The sequence below is a fragment of the Haliotis rufescens genome, unplaced genomic scaffold, assembly GCF_023055435.1.
Source record: "Haliotis rufescens isolate VD_foot unplaced genomic scaffold, xgHalRufe1.0.p SCAF_10, whole genome shotgun sequence".
In the NCBI taxonomy this organism is placed as follows: domain Eukaryota; kingdom Metazoa; phylum Mollusca; class Gastropoda; order Lepetellida; family Haliotidae; genus Haliotis; species Haliotis rufescens.
The window spans coordinates 30,473,485-30,493,058 of NW_025963780.1; the positions used below are offsets into that span (position 1 = coordinate 30,473,485).

General features: G+C 42.1%; 1 protein-coding gene across 9 annotated transcripts in view; it reads right to left on the reverse strand.

Annotated features, from left to right (window-relative positions):
* Window positions 1-19,574, reverse strand: part of LOC124135068 (transformation/transcription domain-associated protein-like) — a 102,397-nt gene that overhangs the window by 38,577 nt on the left and 44,246 nt on the right. For 4 of the 9 annotated variants that reach the window (XM_048389350.1, XM_048389363.1, XM_048389360.1 and 1 more), the window contains exons 45-63: window positions 19,116-19,227; window positions 18,306-18,395; window positions 17,240-17,487; window positions 16,345-16,498; window positions 15,075-15,182; window positions 13,306-13,388; window positions 12,699-12,798; window positions 11,964-12,071; window positions 11,026-11,151; window positions 9,739-9,828; window positions 8,726-8,944; window positions 7,447-7,679; window positions 6,094-6,442; window positions 5,199-5,444; window positions 4,258-4,368; window positions 3,529-3,711; window positions 2,882-3,031; window positions 1,263-1,382; window positions 748-891 (exon numbers count right to left, since the gene is read on the reverse strand). In XM_048389350.1, the coding sequence (XP_048245307.1) occupies window positions 748-891; window positions 1,263-1,382; window positions 2,882-3,031; window positions 3,529-3,711; window positions 4,258-4,368; window positions 5,199-5,444; window positions 6,094-6,442; window positions 7,447-7,679; window positions 8,726-8,944; window positions 9,739-9,828; window positions 11,026-11,151; window positions 11,964-12,071; window positions 12,699-12,798; window positions 13,306-13,388; window positions 15,075-15,182; window positions 16,345-16,498; window positions 17,240-17,487; window positions 18,306-18,395; window positions 19,116-19,227 (2,974 nt within the window). The remainder of the gene's footprint in view (window positions 1-747; window positions 892-1,262; window positions 1,383-2,881; window positions 3,032-3,528; window positions 3,712-4,257; window positions 4,369-5,198; window positions 5,445-6,093; window positions 6,443-7,446; window positions 7,680-8,725; window positions 8,945-9,738; window positions 9,829-11,025; window positions 11,152-11,963; window positions 12,072-12,698; window positions 12,799-13,305; window positions 13,389-15,074; window positions 15,183-16,344; window positions 16,499-17,239; window positions 17,488-18,305; window positions 18,396-19,115; window positions 19,228-19,574) is intronic. The other 5 variants (XM_048389379.1, XM_048389375.1, XM_048389372.1 and 2 more) reach the window with 3 other exon arrangements.

The following is a 19,574-nucleotide window of genomic DNA, read 5'->3' on the forward strand; positions in this document are numbered from 1 at the left end:
AAGGATGCAGGGTTGAATAGGTACAAGTGTGTAAGCTATATACACACATTAAGGATGCAAGGTTGGATGGGTACAAGTGTGTAAGCTATATACACACCTTAAGGATGCAAGGTTGGATGGGTACCAGTATGTAAGCTATATACACACCTTAAGGATGCAGGGTTGGATGGGTACCAGTGTGTAAGCTATATACACACCTTAAGGATGTAAGGTTGGATGGGTACAAGTGTGTAAGCTATATGCACACCTTAAGGACGCAAGGTTGGATGGGTACCAGTGTGTAAGCTATATACACACCTTAAGGACGCAGGGTTGAATAGGTACAAGAGTGTTAGCTATATACACACTTTAAGGATGCAGGATCGGATGGGTTCCAGTGTGTAAGCTATATACACACCTTAAGGACGCAGGGTTGAATAGGTACAAGTGTGTAAGCTATATACACACTTTAAGGATGCAGGGTCGGATGGGTACCAGTGTGTAAGCTATATACACACACCTTAAGGATGCAGGGTCGGATGGGTACCAGTGTGTAAGCTATATACACACCTTAAGGACGCAGGGTTGAATAGGTACAAGTTTGTAAGCTATATACACTTTAAGGACGCAGGGTTGGATGGGTACCAGTGTGTAAGCTATATACACACCTTAAGGATGCAGGGTCAGATGGGTACATGTGTGTAAGCTATATACACACCTTAAGGACACAGGGTCTGATGGGTACGAATATGTAAGCTATATACAGACCTTAAGGACGCAGGGTCGGATGGGTATAGGGGGCACACACAAGGCGAGGCCCTCCAGGAAGCAGTGCACAGCACTGGGCTGACAGTCCTTCTGTATCACATGACTACCACTACACAAGAATGGTACGAGTTCAGCTCCAAGCAACTGAAACATATCAAACAACAGTTATCAATCAACAAAGTTTTGTGTATCATGGCCATACATGGGGGTGAAACTCTTCCTGAAGAGCCTTTAGCGCTCTCAGTTCTGCACTGAGCATAACCTTGAAACACACAACACAATGGCATTAAAACCAGTAAACTCTCAGTATTGTGAAGTTATCTCCCATATTAGTCTGTTCATTAATCCTAAATCTTCTGAAAATGATGCCAAGAAACAATTTGGGCCAGAGGACTCAGTGAATCATTTGAGCAATATCAATCCCTCAAATCCAGAGGACATTACACTGTGACAAACCTCCTACCTGCAGCTATTTCTCAAATCCAGAGGACATTACACCATGACAAACTTCCTACCTGCTGCTGTTTCTCGGAGAGAATCTTCCAGATGCGGGGGAAGAGGTCGAGCCAGCTCATGTGTGCCAGCTCCGTGTTGCTATGAGACAGCTGGGACAGGGACTGCAGGTACTGCACCGTCTGCAACAACAGCAGCAGCAAGACACATTATTACATCATAACTTGAACAGCACACCTCATCAACCAGGAACTCAGTCCACAAAGTGACTAACAGTGCTTTGACTGCCACAACTCATACTTAGTCATACGTCATACACTGTGATAGTCGTAGTGCCAGAGTAGATCAGGGGTTAAAAGAATTTTCTATCTAACATGAATTGTCTCTTACAGAAGGCATTGTCAACCTATTCTGCCCGGACTCACAGGTTCAACGAGACAGGCCCTACCTTCACCTCCCAACATGTCTCAAATGAGACTTCTCGGTTCAATGAGATGGGCCTACCTTCACTTCCCAATATGTCTCAAATGAGACTTCTCGGTTCAATGAGACGGGCCTACCTTCACCTCCCAACATGTCTCAAATGAGACTTCTCGGTTCAATGAGACAGGCCTACCTTCACCTCCCAACATGTCTCAAATGAGACTTCTCGGTTCAACGAGACAGCCCTACCTTCACCTCCCAACATGTCTCAAATGAGACTTCTCGGTTCAATGAGACGGGCTCTACCTTCACCTCCCAACATGTCTCAAATGATACTTCTCAGTTCAATGAGACGGGCCTACCTTCACTTCCCAATATGTCTCAAATGAGACTTCTCGGTTCAACGAGACAGCCCTACCTTCACCTCCCAACATGTCTCAAATGAGACTTCTCGGTTCAATGAGACGGGCCTACCTTCACCTCCCAACATGTCTCAGATGAGACTTCTCGGTTCAGTGAGACGGGCTCTACCTTCACCTCCCAACATGTCTCAAATGAGACTTCTCGGTTCAATGAGACGGGCCTACCTTCACCTCCCAACATGTCTCAAATGAGACTTCTCGGTTCAATGAGACGGGCTCTACCTTCACCTCCCAACATGTCTCAAATGAGACTTCTCGGTTCAATGAGACGGGCTCTACCTTCACCTCCCAACATGTCTCAAATGAGACTTCTCGGTTCAATGAGACGGGCCTACCTTCACCTCCCAACATGTCTCAAATGAGACTTCTCGGTTCAATGAGACAGGCTCTACCTTCACCTCCCAACATGTCTCAAATGAGACTACCCAGTTCAATGAGACAGCCCTACTTTCACCTCCCAACATGTCTCAAATGAGACTACCCAGTTCAATGAGACAGCCCTACTTTCACCTCCCAACATGTCTCAAATGAGACTTCCTAGTTCAATGAGACAGCCCTACTTTCACCTCCCAACATGTCTCAAATGAGACTTCCTAGTTCAATGAGACAGCCCTACTTTCACCTCCCAAAATGTCTCAAATAAGACTACCCAGTTCAATGAGACAGCCCTACTTTCACCTCCCAACATGTCTCAAATGAGACTTCCTAGTTCAATGAGACAGCCCTACTTTCACCTCCCAATATGTCTCAAATGCCCTGTTCAATGATACTGCCTCTAACTTTACTTCCGGAAATGTCTCAAATGAGACTGCCGGATACAACAAGACGGGCCCTACCTTCACTTCCCGACAAGACTCCAGGAACTTGGCCTCTCTCTGCAGTAGAGTCTGGAGGCTGTGTTTGGGGTCCTGGGGGTCTCGCTTCGGGGCATCTTTGGACAATGCCTCATCCGACGACACCCCAGACAGTTCCATGTCAATCTCCTCCTAGACACACAAACAACATCAGTTGAAGATGTAAACATTGGAATGATAAATTGTGAAAGGAAAACAGGCTATGGCATGTTGGGTTCATCATAGCAGGTCCTCTCCTCTCCTTGACTTCAAGCGTTCTCATAGCATTCACTTCAAATCATATGACAGCCTTTGTTGATACCTCCACAAAAGATCACATATTAGACCTATCTTTTATTTGTACATCACTAACACAAAACACTTTTGGTTTTTTTTAATATGCTTTAAGTCAACATCTGTGTGGCAAGGGGCAATTCTGGATGTGTAACATTCATGGTCATGTGCAGTGGCCATGTTTCTGTGTGTAATCAGTTCACTCTTCGCTGTGTTCCCCCAACCACATCGCAGTCCATGCACTACAATCGACCTACTGGTGTTCAAAACTTTAGATTCGTTTTCCTCAAAAAATAATATGGGGAAGAGACATGTAGATATTCACTGAGAAAGTGCATCCCTTTATGGAACCTTACCTCCTCTTTGTTGGAGTCTATGGACTCTACATCCATGGGCTCCTCCTTCATCTTGCTGACGATGGCGAAGGTGGCACGGTCGTGGCTGTCAGCGAGGTTGACGACGGAGCAGGCAGACGGCAGGAGGTTCATGGGTGAGGAGCTGTTGATGGTCATGCCGTTGACCGCCACAGACAGCAGCAGCTGGAAACAGATGGGACTTCAACAACTGGACAACATGAAGCACTTTCTCAAGTAACTCGGGGATACATTTCTTGTCCAATAGTGTGATGTTTATGGTATCTTTGAATTTTATTATTATAAAAGTTATTACTGGTATCCTTCCAAATTCAACCTGTGCTGGAAAAACTTGAATTTCAGGTGTTAGACACATGTGCATGTCTTGGACAGAAATCATCCCTTGACATCTGCTAAATAACTTTATTTTCATCATTTAGCACAACTGTTTTAAGAAAATAACTGCAGAAGACCTATCTCGACTATTGGGCACTTGACAACCAACACAACTTTGGAAGACCTGGCCTGACAACAACTGTAGAACAAAAAGACCTGATGACAAAATAACTGCACAAGATCTATAAGCTAACTTGATTGTAGGAAGTAAGGATAAGATTTATGGATGAACAACTTCTTTATTACATTTAAGAGCGACGTTTCGGTGTAGGTTCTAAGACCGTTATCAACACAAGTTTAGAAGACCTGGCCTGACAACAGAGCTGACCGACTGACCTCTGTGCACTGCTTGATCCAGAAGTGAGCCCCCATGGCCTCCCAGTTCTGGGAGCAGGTGATGTAGAGCAGACGGTCAAACACACGGCGCTGGATGCTGTTCTCAAACACCTGGAAACAGCAAGTTGCCACCATGTCATGCAACATGACTTGAAACAATCAATCCAGAAAGTGTTGTTATTTTGTCCCAAAATGAAAGAGTCCGTTTTATCATGTGTCTGAAAAAAAACTTGTCTGAAGTCAGTTTACTGTTCGGATGATGTATTGTTATCAGGTTTTACTCAAGAATGAAGTAATGTCATGTCATGTCGCTTCAGCTCACCACTCAGCTCTGAAAATCGCTCAACGAGCAAATATCGGAAAGTAAATTGAGCTTATACCCTCATGAGTAAAATTCTGCACAATACTTCATGAACAACAAGGGGGCACGGGTGGCCCAGTCGTCTAAGGTGCCGTCTAGTGGTTTCTTGTTTTATCTAAATGTTTGAAGGAAGCCCTGTTCCTGACATGAACCTTCAGCATGAAGGACAAATGACGACAGTTTAGTTTGTTGTTCTGTTCGGAAGTAGGTACAGTGTGTTGGTTCTTGCTTTTTCAGGGGGCATGGGTGGCCCAGTCGTCTAAGGCGCCGTGATTCGCTGTGCAGTGTTGCTTCCCTTGGGCACGCCAGAAACCTATGATTGTGGGTTCGAATCCCGGTTCGCCCCAATTATGTTTCTAGGTTTGTCAGCACCATAACCCTGCTCGTGGGTTTCACTGAAGTGGTAAACGTCTAGGACCTGCATAACTTCGGCCTTTCCTCCCACATTAAGCTGACACGCCGTCATATAACTGGAATAATGTTAAAAGCGGCGTTAAACACCACTGTCTCACTCACTCACTCATGAACAACACAGCCCATGCTTCAAGTTAAAAAGAAAACACATCCCAGACATTCTCACCTCCACAAACTTCTGTCTGATCGGAGCCTGGTTGCACCGGAGTCCCGCCAGGAAAGCCGGTTCCAGTTTTGACGTGAGTTCGCTCCCCTGTAAGCTGTCGTCCCTGTAGATGTAGTTGACAAGGTCAAGGAACTGGGCATTCAGCTCCTGGTCGTCAGGGAAACGCTTCTCCACGTTCTGCATGAGCTTCATCAACAAGATGGCTTTCTCTCGGATAATGGGTGACTGGTTGATAGCAATTGGGGTCTGCAAATGAATCAAGAATAAAATATCATCAAAGTGTCCTTTATTAAAGTTGACACAAACATCAAGCAAGGGCATCCCTCATCAGGGTTTTCCCCTTGAATTACAAATGTCTGGGTCCATGTTGTTGTTGGTTGGTTGGTTTGTTGTTTTACGCCGCACTCAGCAATATTCCAGCTATATGACGGCGGTCTGTAAATAATCGAGTCTGGACCAGACAATCCAGTGTTTGATATCATGAGCATCGATCCGCACAATTGGGATCGATGACATGCATCAACCAAGACAGCGAGCCTGATATAATTAAATGTAAGGGTCCTTGCAGGCAATATGAGGGTCCTGTAAAGTAATGAGATCGTGTGTTTGTCATTTAGATGATTTCTTTAGAGCCTGGAATGAATTAATGAATTAATGATCATTTGGACAGTGGTCATGATTGATGGATGAAATAACAGACACCCATAATTGTTCTTTATATGCTGTAGGTACAATGAATACTAAATATTGTGCATCCCTCTGGAAGCAGTATTTTTTTCTCTGCGCTCTTTCTCTACATTTGTGCGTCGTGTAAAACCCTGCTCAAATGATTTATTCAAGCAACTTGTAACTCATTCCCTCACTCACTCCCAGCCCCAGCCTTATCTTCACCTACCTTGATTTTGACCCAGTCTTCCACCATCTTGGTGATAGCTTTCATCACCTTGTTGTCGGGCGTCTTCTCAATCAGCCCCACCAGGATCTGCCCAATGAAGCTCTTCCTCATCTCCAGACTCATGACCCCCACTCGGTTCTTCACCAGGTCGAGGCTGACGATCAGCAGCTCGCTGGCCACCCCGGGGCTGGCCTCGGGGGTTGTCGGGGTCAGGTGTTCCCGCGCCATCTTGTGCAGCACCTTCATGAACGTGGTGATGAGGCGGTCGATGTAGCACTGGTTGTGCATGCAGGCTGCTTTCAGTATCATCAGCGTGCTGAACAGCTGGGATGGGGAACCATTGGTGGCTCTGGAAATCATGCATCACATTGTTCATTACACCAGGGGTCCGGAAAAATTTAAAATCCCAATCGGACATTTGCATTTAGGCCACGCCCCCTTCAAATAGCGTATTTTAGTACGACTTTTCACACACATTACAAGTTGTTACGTTCAGTGTTCCCTCGTTATTGCATGCTTCAATAAAGCGCTAACTCGGTTATAGTGAGCGGTAAAGCATGGCTCCCCAAATTTACTAACATTTTTAACAAATTTAATTTTTGATATCAGTAGGAAGTGTTTCTTGATTGTTTGTTTGTTTTGTTTTTTGTTGTTTAACGCCGTACTCAGCAATATTCCAGCTAAATGACAGCACCAGACAATCCAGTGATTGACATTATGTGCATTGATCTACACAATTGGGATATGACATGTATCAACCAACTCAGTGAGCTTGACCACCCGATCCTATTCGTCGCCTCTTATGAAAACATCATTATTGTCATGTTCAAGCAAGACTAGCTATAAACTGTGCTGACTAGAGAAAGAATTTCTAAGTCTGCATACTTAGCAACAGCTGTTGACAGCAACATTAAACAATGTTCCCTCTGAACAATACATTATAATAGATCAGAAGCCACTGCCATTTCAAGACACACTTCAACCGTGAAGATCTGGGTTAGAATCAGTCTTCAGCAACCCATTACTATGTTCATATTTTTTGTCATTTCCATCTCAATTGCTACTAGTTGATGAGGACTACCATCATTGGATTTTTAATTTTTCTCAGTACAATTTGCTTAGTCTTGGAATGGTGAGTAGTGTGAAGAAACAATATTTTTGGCGTTTCTGATTTCCCCCCCCAAAAACCTTTTTCAGTACATCCAGTGAATCAAGCGAACATGTTTAATATCTTCCGCCAGAACCCATCTTTCAAAACATATTTTACAAAAATCAGAGGGCCCCTTCGATTATCCAATGGTCTGTCCCCATGACACCGTAACGTTGGGCATGCACCAACAACCATGTTCTTACTTCTCATAGTTGGTGAGTCCCTCGTACACAACCTTGCTGACGCAGGCATAGAGGCACTCCAGTTCCTCATACTTGGAGGCCACGTTGGACGTGACCGGCTCGGTGGGGAAGTGACTCATGAGTCGAGACAGCAGGCTGTGCACGGCCCGGATCACTTTAGTGTTGGGGCAGGTCATACACGCAGCGATTCCCCGCTGGAGAGGCTTGAAGCTTGTCAGGATTGTGTCCTTTTTCTGAAATTTGAACATGTAAATGTTGTTCACTGTTGCAGTAAGCAAAAATCCACATAGAGTCAAGTCTCGTTAATCCGACACTCGTTAATCCGACAATTGGCTTTATCCGACACTAATGATGAGAACCGATTAAATCTGTGCTATTTAGACCCATTAATCCAACAGTCTCGCACTCCGACTCCGACACACCTAATTTGCAACGAATTACCGAAATCACTCATTAATCAGTCTCAATCCAACACGTTTATTAGCGTAATCTGTGGTCATCTGCCCACGAGTACACAGCCCCATGTTTTGATCCGAGATGAGTCAGCTGGTAGCTGCATTTTACAACAGCTGCAGAGATAGCTTGCTGAACAATAAACATTTACTGCTTTGAATAAAGAAAACAGGATTAATCACATGCTAAGATTACCTCATTAAAATCAGATACAAGTTTCTCGCTATCGCCGAGGACATCCCATTACAGGTCACGTCAAAACAACATTTCGCAAACTATGACAGACCAATGAAATGACTCACAGAAAGTCAACGTTAGCCACTAAGTAAGCAGCTTTCTTAAGCTTCGCTGTACCAGTTTCAAACTGGCGACTTCCATTCCAAACTTTTCCAGTATTTTGAATAAGTCATACAGTCCGTAACAGTTGTTTTGTGTTGCATGTTTAGTTAACATATTCCACTAACAATGTAACATAACAATATGAATATTTCACTTTTCATTTTCTTATTACGTGTTTGTATCATTATCTATCGTGTAATTTTCGATCACGAACATTGATACTACTTAATTTCTTTTATCCGACATACTTGTTAATCCAACTTAAAGTCAGTCTGTCTGACGTTAAGTCAGTCTGTCTAACCTTGTAGCCATCCTGAAGGCTACTAGGATTTCAGACTCTTCTGTAATAACAGCACGCCTATTCCCCATATCACACCAGACAAAGATACAAGCTTAAAGTGCTTAACATATAAAAGATCAATGATAACAGATCAACGAGCATTCAATCTGCATTCTCAACTCCCTGGCGAGTATACACCGAACTCACCAGGATGTTTAGAAGGAAGGTGAGCAGCTCCAGAGCCGTGCAGATGTTGGCGAAGTTGGGTTGGTGGTTCTCCACCGTTGTGAGGAGCTTATCGAACCAGGCCAACTTGAGCTCCGTGTTCAGCCACACGTCTGCGCGCAGCACGACCTTGAGCAGGGTCACACACTTCCTTGACAGAAGCTCCCCGGGGGAACCAATGGAAGCAGATGCCTCGTTCACCTGGCGGCAAAAAGATATTTGAAGAAAGTTATCATCAAAATGTGAACATGAAGGACACTCATCTGATCATGCATCATTTGAGTGAGTGAGTGAGTGAGTGAGTGAGTGAGTGAGTGAGTGAGTGAGTGAGTGAGTGAGTGAGTGAGTGAGTGAGTGAGTGAGTGAGTGAGTATGGTTTTATGCCGCTTTTAGCAATATTCCAGCAATATCACGGCGGGGGACACCAGAAATGGGCTTCACACATTGTACCCATGTCGGGAATCGAACCCGGGTCTTCGGCGCGAAGAGCGAATGCTTTAACCACTAGGCTACCCGACCACCCCGCATAATTTGACATGGTTGAAAGATACTATAATCACACAACACAGTTCCAATGAAACCTAGTTGAGTCAGTTAACCTAAAATATCTAGGACGTTGGCCAGAATGCTTATTGGCGCTACGTTCTAAAATTTGCACCCTCCTTGTCGCAAACTACAGTGAACTTTATATATCATGTTGTATGTTTGTTGTTTAACGCCGCACTCAGCAATATTTCAGACATATGACGGCCGTCTGTAAATAATCAAGTCTTGACCACACAATCCAGTGATTGACATCATGAGCATCGAACCAAGTAATTGGGATACAATGACATGCATCAAACAAGTCAGCGAGCCTGACCACCTGATGCCGTTAGTCGCCTCTTACGACAAGCATAGTCGCCTTTTACAGCAAGCATGGTTTGAGAAAGAAGAGTCATGAGACAAGCACAGGGTAGTTGGTTGGGTATCCTCTAAATATCAGCCACACAGACCTGGCAGGCTATCCTGAGGAGGAAGTTGACGACAGCATCACAGTACTGCTTCTCCACGGGCTTCGTCACGTCACTGTTGCTGCGTGTACTCTGGAATAGGACAAAGTTAGCACTACCTCACACAGCCTCACAGAGTTTCTTTATTACCTAATTGTAAGTCAGTGGGGTTCTTTCAATTTTGAACACTATTTCAGTACTTTTTAAAGTTCTCATTTTCAGAGTTTCTTAAAGACTGCATTGTAACATTGCATTCAATACAATAATGTAACATAAGGTCTTCTTCTATTTGGGTCCGTTGTAAGTGGAACACAAGTCACCTTGACCAAGCATCACATTATCTATAACTACATTTACATGACATAGACATGGGAGGAGCTTATGCACACTCGATGACCCCTGACGTCACAGGGCATTGTTTCACCGGTGTGACAGGCAACAAAATACTACAAATTACGTCATAGGGTATTGTCATGTGTTTGAAAGGTTTGTGGTACTGTATTTCATAAACGGGAGAATTTGCAATCCACAAATGGCCATTGGACCTACACATGTTTAAGCTCATTCATTAAACAAGTGAATTTTTTCCAGTAAGAAATAGACTATGAAATCAAACACTACGCAACAAATGAACAACTAGGCAATCCAGCTGGAACATGTTTTCTTCGTGTTTTCAAGGTTTGAAACTAAATACTACAATCTACAGATAATTTTGATAAAACGTGTCAATTTTTAGACACTGATCGAGATCTGCCCAAATCTAGATCTGACACAGGCATATTATTGCCGTAACATAATTACATCATCTGAGCGAATCTAAGAGTCGAAACTATTTGTATTTTGTTCTACTGCCTCATCAAGAGGAATAGCTTAACAATACAAATAGCATATATCTGTTCATCATCTATATTTTCCAGTCAGATTACAACAAAATTAATTGGTCCAAAAGCTCTGAATTATTTGTGATTCGTTATACCAAGAATAATTACACAAGAAAACATCATTAGTTTAAACAAACATCCAGATATTCAAGTAAGATAATCAGAAAGTAGACTAGCCATAAAACTTGGAACAACATAGATACACCTATGACATGTAAACAAAATGTTTTATTTCCAGGGACAACAGCTGTAACAGAACTGAAACACAAGAGTTTCCTCCTGGAGTGTTGAACCAAGCAAATACTGAATAAATTATAAATATCGACACAAGAAATTATTATCAAAAATATTTTCAGACTATCAATAATAATGAAGAGGAAAAGTGAGAAAAGCGACAGGCAATACTAACAGATTCTTGACTCACTGCGCCTGAAGAGTGTCGGGATCGTTTGTCTGCTTGTTGAGGTGAGTCGATGGATGCCGAGCGCTTCACGGGGATATTCTGAGCTAAAGCTTGTGTCACGTCCTGGGCCGGCTAACAAGATACAAACAAGATACAAACAAGATACAAACAAGATATCATCCCAAACTGGCTTCCACAGGAGATATCGTTCGGGCAAAATCAGGCAATATCTCCCAGGAGATATCACTACAATGAACATGAATCACAACGTTTTCAGACTATTGTGATGTCATTGGTTACCATGACTTCATAACCAAATGACATCACTAATTTCTCTTCACTGAATCTGGTTAGCTGTACTTTTTACACTCAAGACACTGGCTATTACTGTTTACAGCCTGAAAATGTTGGCTGAATGATTTGGGATGATAAATATAATCTCACCCTTGTGTATTTTGAGATCAAACATACCAACACAAGTTGATAAAAGTTAAAAAAACACCTCGGCAAAACTCAGGGTTAAAACTCTAATCAGCTTGTGTTGATATATTCGATATCAGAAGACACGAAGGTAAGACTCTATTTATCATCCAAAATCACTTTGTTTTATGATTATGTGAAACAAAAAAAAGAAACAAGATATTTTAACACTGCGGTTGGTAAAAAAGGTTGAATAATATGTATAAAAATCTTAGATTAAAAATACTCCAAAACAATCAAACATCTTATGAGATCGATTCGCAATTGTACTTCCGTGATGGAGTGACCTTTGAGTTTGATTTCATTCATTTGAAGCAATACTAATCTGGAAGTTGAATTTAAAAAAAGAAAATTCAACCACCTGCATCAAATTTTAGGTGAAATCTTTTGTAAGCCAACTGGTAACAAATGACAGGCCTTAACCCATTGTACATGTGACGATTGATGGTACTGGAACTGCTCACCTCAATAACCCCCCCTGGCAGCTCCTGGTCATCTTTCAGTCTCTGCAGCTCCCACTTGATGATCACATCGGCTAGTTCCACAGCCAACTTCCGATGCTCAATGGATGCCTGACGAAGACATCCAACACATTATACAATCTGCCACTGGAAATCAAACAAATGTTTAATTCTACCTAGCATTCACACAATTCACACTGTGTGAATATTTCTGGAAGTGAAACTCATTTTTGTAGTCAGGGGAGGTAACTTAGCCAGACTTTCAGTCAACATGGGTTAAAGAAAGAGTAATCCACTTAGCAGAAAGCGACCTAAGAGCTACGATGGTCATAAGTCAGTGTTACAGTATGGGCATTGCAATTGTCTCCGTGCTATGACGGATGTATCTCAATGAACATCATTCCCAAGACAAGATGGGTGCAGTTAACATGTAAGGTATCTGAAAAATGGGGGATGCGCATGATATGATAAAAATCCTTTCTTTCAACTTCAAATCTATCTTCTTTATTCATCAAAGCTATTGTCAAAGCGCAATTGAGAAATAGCAGATGGAAATTGGTTGCTCTTAAAATTCATTCATTCATTCATTCATTCATTCATTCATTCATTCATTCATTCATTCATTCATTCATTCATTCATTCATTCATTCATTCATTCATTCATTCATTCATTCATTCATACCCAACATTGGAGTCAGTTCTTTTTTCCTGTTTTGCCCTAAGCAGTGGTATACATACGTTTGCTGTGAACCCAAGCCTCTGTAGAGAGTTGACCATGTGTTGTATGAGGTGATGTCGGACTGGATAGTACACTTTGTAGTGGCGCACAACCAGCTGCCTGTAACATATATATGTTATAAATGGCTCTCAGCATTAAGGGGCTAAAAAAAGGACCAGTAGGCTGGGATCAGTATACTGTGTCTGTGGAGTATTTATGTTAAACTGTGGCATGGTATCTCAGTGGGCTAGCACTATAAAACTGGTATTAGTCCAGACGAGTACAAGCACACATACATGCACGTCACTATATTAGTGCGATAATCTTAAATGCGACAGTAAACCCCATTTCATTTCACCTCCCATCACAGACATTTACAACTTTAAGTTGGGTACGGTGCTGGCCTACCAAAGATGATCATCAGTACAAATCTGGGATTCGAGAGGCTGACATGACTGGTCCATCCTTGCTCCCCTCTATGTACACATAGTACACATTGTGGGGGCACGGGTGGTCCAGTCGTCTAAGGCTGACACGCTGTGATATAACTGAAATACTGTTAAAAGCGGGGTTAAACCCAACTCACTCACTCACCCACTCACTCACTCATAGCTGTTGTATACTCACAATATATGCACCAGCTGTCCAACGCTGTGGCCTTCCTCCACGATTATCTTCTTGGTCCAATGTGTTAGCATCCCCTGTGGAAGCTAGATCGTTATCACGAAAAGATAAGCTTAGAAGAGAGACAACTGCCCGTCTGTCGACAACAGTAACACCGTCACCGTGACAACACCAAACATGCAAACATCACTACCGCTACAACTATCCAGTTATAGTCTTTGATAGGCATTTAGAAGTTGGGAGAACATGAATACATGACACTTTTTATGGACAGCAACTTCTGTTATTCTTTGTCACGATGTCTCAGAGCTACTTGTTGCTCCTTCATCAGGTGAATGATCATCTCCTATCAATCTCATTGGCTTCATCATTATATTGTTATCTTTCATCACCTGCGCCATTATATTGTTATCTTTCATCACCTTTGTTATTATATTGTTATCTTTGCACATTAATACTATCCCATCGACTCGTCATTAAATTGTTATCTTTCATCACCTTCGTCATTATATTGTTATCGTTGAACATTAATACTATCCCATCGACTCGTCATTAAATTGTTATCTTTCATCACCTTTGTTATTATATTGTTATCGTTGCACATTAATACTATCCAATCGACTCGTCATTAAATTGTTATCTTTCATCACCTTCGTCATTATATTGTTATCGTTGCACATTAATACTATCCCATCGACTCGTCATTAAATTGTTATCTTTCATCACCTTCGTCATTATGTTGTTATCGTTGCACATTAATACTATCCCATCGACTCGTCATTAAATTGTTATCTTTCATCACCTTCGTCATTATATTGTTATCTTGGTACATTAATCCTATCCCATTGACTCGTCATTAAATTGTTATCTTTCATCACCTTCGTCAATATATTGTTATCTTGGTACATTAATACTATCCCATCGGCTTTGTCATTATATTCTATCTTTCATCATCCTCGTCAATATATTGTTACCTTGGTACATAATCCTATCCCATTGACTTGTCATTAAATTGTTATCTTTCATCACCCTCGTCAATATATTGTTATCTTGGTACATTAATCCTATCCCATCAACTCGTCATTAAATTGTTATCTTTGTGTTGTGTAACATATCATGACTACATATATTAACTCTATGCACTTACTAAGCATTCACCTGATGAAGGAGCAAGAAGTAGCTCTGAAATGTCGTGACGAAGAATAAAGGAAGCTGCTATCTTAAAAAGTGCCATGTATTCAACTGTCTAGTTGATCATTATCATAAGGGGCACTACAGTTGACATTCACAGCAAATTACCTTGTACGAAACGGTCATATGAAGCCAAAGTCAAGTGTCTTTAATTTTTTCATCTTTTCAAGTTTCTCAAGGAATGTTTACAATTAATGGTTGGCTCTATTTTCTTTCGTGTATACACACTGAGAGAAGACATCATCAGACGACTAGTGGGCCACGTCACTACAACTACACTACAACACAACTACATCTACTACAGACATCACAGACAGTGCATGTTCACCCGCTGTCCTTCACCAAGGTCAAGGGACAAACCTCAATCAGCCCTCCAAGCCAAAAACAATCAAATTTTAATTTCTCTTTCCCTCAGCACTCCAAAACAGCTCTTGAAACAAGTTCCCATTACTTCACATAGATTGACATGATGATGATTTACGAAATATCTAGCTTGGATTTGACAGGTATTCTTGATGACAGATCCCACCTAGATGATGGTGTGATACACTGTCCATGACGTCTGTAGGGCAACAACTCACATTTCCATCTTCCATTCTGCCTGGCATCGCAGGCGTGAGGATCTCTAGGGCTTGCCGCACAACGCTCCGAGCCTCCACAGCATGCGCCTTCAGCAGACTGTGGAACACCTGCACACAACACACAAGATGCTTTAGGTCCTGGATCAGTACCTAAGAGTGAGTGAGTGAGTGAGTGAGTGAGTGAGTGAGTGAGTGAGTGAGTGAGTGAGTGAGTGAGTGAGTGAGTGAGTGAGTGAGTGAGTGATAGAGTATAGTTTAAAGATGCTTTTGGCAATATTCCAGCAATATCATGGAAGGGGACACCAGAAATGGGCTTCACACATTGTACCCAAGTGGGAATCGAACCAGGGCCTTCGGCGTGACGAGAGAACGCTTTAACCACAAGCCTACCCCACTGCCCCCAGTACCTAAGAGAGGAGTGGTGGTATCACCCATGGTGGCATCACTCGCAACTGTGTAACATCGGCATTATCAGACCCTGCCTGACAGAAGATGCCACCAAAATATTATATTATTTATTTTCAGTTCCATTAGTCCAGTTGATTCACATGAAAAGTTTGAAGCATTAACAGCGATTAAGGAGAATGAATGTTGCCTAACGCCTCCTCATGCAAACTAGTGAGTGAGTGAGTGAGTGAGTTTGATTTTACCCCGCTTTTAGCAATATTCCAGCAATATCACGGCGGGGGACACCAGAAATCGGCTTCACACATTGTATCCATGTCGGGAATCGAACCCTGGTCTTCGGCGTGACGAGCCAATGCTTTAACCACTAGGCTACCCAACCGCCCCGCATCATTTGACATGGTTGAAGGATACTATGGCAATAACTCCAGATAATCAAACAACATAGTTCCAATGAAACCTAGTGGAGTCAGTTAACCTAAAATATCTAGGACAGGACAGAATGCTTATTGGTGCTACGTTCTAAATTGTGCACCCTCCTTGTTGCAAACTACAGTGAACTTTATATATCATTTGCATGTTTGTTGTATAACGCCGCACTCAGCAATATTTCAGACATATGACGGCTGTCTGTAAATAATCAAGTCTTGACCACACAATCCAGTGATTGACATCATGAGCATCAAAACAAGTAATTGGGATATGATGACATGCCTCAACCAACGCCTCCTCATGCAAACTAGTGACTGAAAACATGATCAATGAGGTCATCTCCAGCCACATGTTTGACTATCATCAGAATGCATCCTCCTGGAGCTACAGGTGCCCTGCACGTCCAGTGAGTGGCGAGACAGAAGGCACTCACCTGCAGCACAATCCTCTTGTGGATGGCAAACTTGGCAATGATGTGGGCCAGCAGAAGGTGGCCGTGGTACTTGGTGGCCGGGTCCACGCAGTTCTTGGACAGCAGGCAGGGCCACGCAAAGGTCATCAACCGCCGCAGCTTGTTGCCTTGTTTCCTGAAAATATACATGGCAAATGTTGGCTGTCAACTCGGACTCGCATGAAACCTCAAAATGATGTCCAGGTAAACTGGAAACATATACCACTCCACTTTTGGTAAGGATAGTTTTATCTCTCCATGACACAGAACTGACCTTCATATTTCACGTGTAATGAATATCAACATAGAAAGGATAATCCCTATCAAAAGTTGAGTAGTATTTATAAAGAATAACTAACATATACTTTTATATACACATTTATCAAAACATGAATTCCCTGAAAACCCAATACCAGCCATGTTTGTTTGTTTGTTTTGTTTGTTTGTTTGTTTGTTGTTTAACATCGCACTCAGCAATATTCCAGCTATATGACGGCGGTCTGTTAATAATTGACAAGACAATCCAGTGATTGAAATCATGAGTATTGATCTACCCAATTGGGATACGAGGACCACCTGTAAGTCGCCTCTTACATCAAGCACAATTGCCTTTTACCCCAAGCACGGGTTGCTGAAGAACTATTCTACCCTGGATCTTCACAGGTCTCCAGCCGTGTGAGGGGGACACCAGAACGGGCTTCACACATTGTACCCATGTGGGGAACTGAACCCGGGCCTTTGGTGTGACAAGCCAAAGCTGTAACCACAAAGACTATCCCCATGATTTTACATCTTCTTTTTAATAATGAAATGTTGCCCATTTGTATCCACTTTAACGTACAAATTTCCTTAACCACTACACCTGCACGTGTCTTACTTGTTTGCAGCATCGTGGATGTGGGGCGAAGCTTGCTCCACCAGCAGTGACGAGAACTGCAGTAGTAAAATCCGCACAGCATCCGATGTGCCGAACGGGTTCTCTGGATCGATGATGCGGGTGATGAAGATGCTGATGACGTTGTCCTCGTTGTCCTGGTCGGGGGCAGGGTGACCCCCAATGAGGAGATCCCCCTCTCCTCGTTCGAACGAGGTCTGGAAACATGGGATGAGGACGTGTTGCAGAATCTGAAACAGAATTTATTACAATTAGATAACCATGTAAAGATAACACCATTCTGAAACAGAATTTATTGATGAGTAGTTAATTACATCTTTCTGAATCAGCTCTTCTATTGTCTTTGCGTGGTAATACTTTATACGCTGCACTTAGCAATATTGACAGTAGCCTGTACATTTTTTAAGTCTAGACCAGACAAACCTGTGATTGATATTATGAACAACGCCCCACTCTGTGCCTACTCCTCACTACAAAGATGTCTTTGCTGACAAATGCCATAAAACACTCCACGCACAACTTGGAAATCAAACATTGAAGCTTGATTTGAATTAATAAATTAATTTCATTTCTCTTGAAATACTCAATTTTGCTCATGTTGGATGTAACTGCTCAATATCTCATGTACATCGGCCATGGATTTTAATGATGTTTATCCCAACCGATGTTTCATTTGCTAGGAATGTTTTCTTGCCACAGATGCTTTGCTTAAATTCGCTGTGCAGAGTTGCCTCCCTTTGACACACCAAGGACCTATGTGAGTTCGAATCCCAGTTCTCCCAATTATGTTTCTGGGTTTGTCAGCACCATACCCGCGCTCATAGATTTCACTAAAGTGGCAAACGTCTGAGACCTTATCATGCTAATCACAGCAGGGTTGTACTGGATGCAAAACATTTAGACCTATATGCATACAATCTCATCTAATCAAATCTTAGTTCTAACTTCTGCTTTCCTCCCACACTAAGGTGACACACCGTGAAATAATTGGAAAAACTCACTCACTCACTCACTCACTCACTCTACAGATGCTCGGACACATGCTTACCTTTGCTTTCAGTTCCTGTGGCCAGTTCTGGTCATGGAAGACATCAACAAACTTGAAGAAAGCTTTCCTCTTCCACTCAATGTCATACAGCTGAAACAGAGACTAACATCTGTTACCATGTCACAGTGACCTACTACGATCTGCTTGACTTGACATAGACTAGGTGTTATAAGGTTTATTACATGGGTTATGTATCTGCTCAACCATGGCATGTTTAAGCTTTCTTTTATTACCGCTGTACCAGATAATCATGCTAATCACAGCAGGGTTGTACTGGACGCACAAAATTTAGATCTATATGCATACAATCTCATTAATATCAAATCTTAGTTCTAACTTCTGCTAAAAACAAAGGTCTGAGGACATCCCATTGCGGGTCACGCCAGAATGACCTTTCATCAGAGTGTTGCTTTTCAAAGTTTTAATTGAGAACTTTGTCAAAATATTTACAAAGTGTAACCTGGAATTGAAGTTGACACTTTGAAACTAGTGTTTGAAACTGTATAGCTCAAGAAAGCTGCTTCTTGTTAGTCCATCCATTGGTTGGACAAAGTTCATGAAAGGTGGTTTTGATGTGACCAATAATGGGGTGTCTTCAGATCTTTCTTTAGCTGTATCGAGATCTAAGATCTGATGTTAATGATATTGATGCACATACATATCGTGAACAGACAAAAATGTCCACTGTTTGAATAAAACAATATTAATCTAAATTGTAGATTGCATGTTACATGGAACTGACATTTTTATTCTGGTAAGAAATTCAATCTATGTTCAGAGTGTCAAAGGTTGTTCTCAGCTCGAACTTACTGTTGCCACGGTGTCATCCAGGAACTCCTTGACAAACTGGAATTGTGGGATGTATCTGTGAGTGAAGCATCGCAGGATGTGGAAGAGGAGGTCGATCTCATTTGTGTGATGTCTGAGGGATGAAGAGCATCACCAGTCATGTAAACAACTTCGGGCTAGTAACCATCAGCATTACAGCTCAGTACGAAAACATACAAACATTTTGTTTGTTTCAAGCATATTTTATCCTATTGATAGCAAGAATACAAAAACACTAAGTCTGGTGTGTTGCTTTAAATGCACAAACTACATCTCAACAAGATGCCATTTCAAATAAATAAGAGTTTGTGACTGTGTATATGAGCACAAATAATTGGAAATGACTTGAAGATTCATAGAAACAAACATGTATTGACTAGAATTTCAACATGTTTGTTTGTTTGTTGTTTAATGCCGCACTCAGCAATATTCCAGTTATAT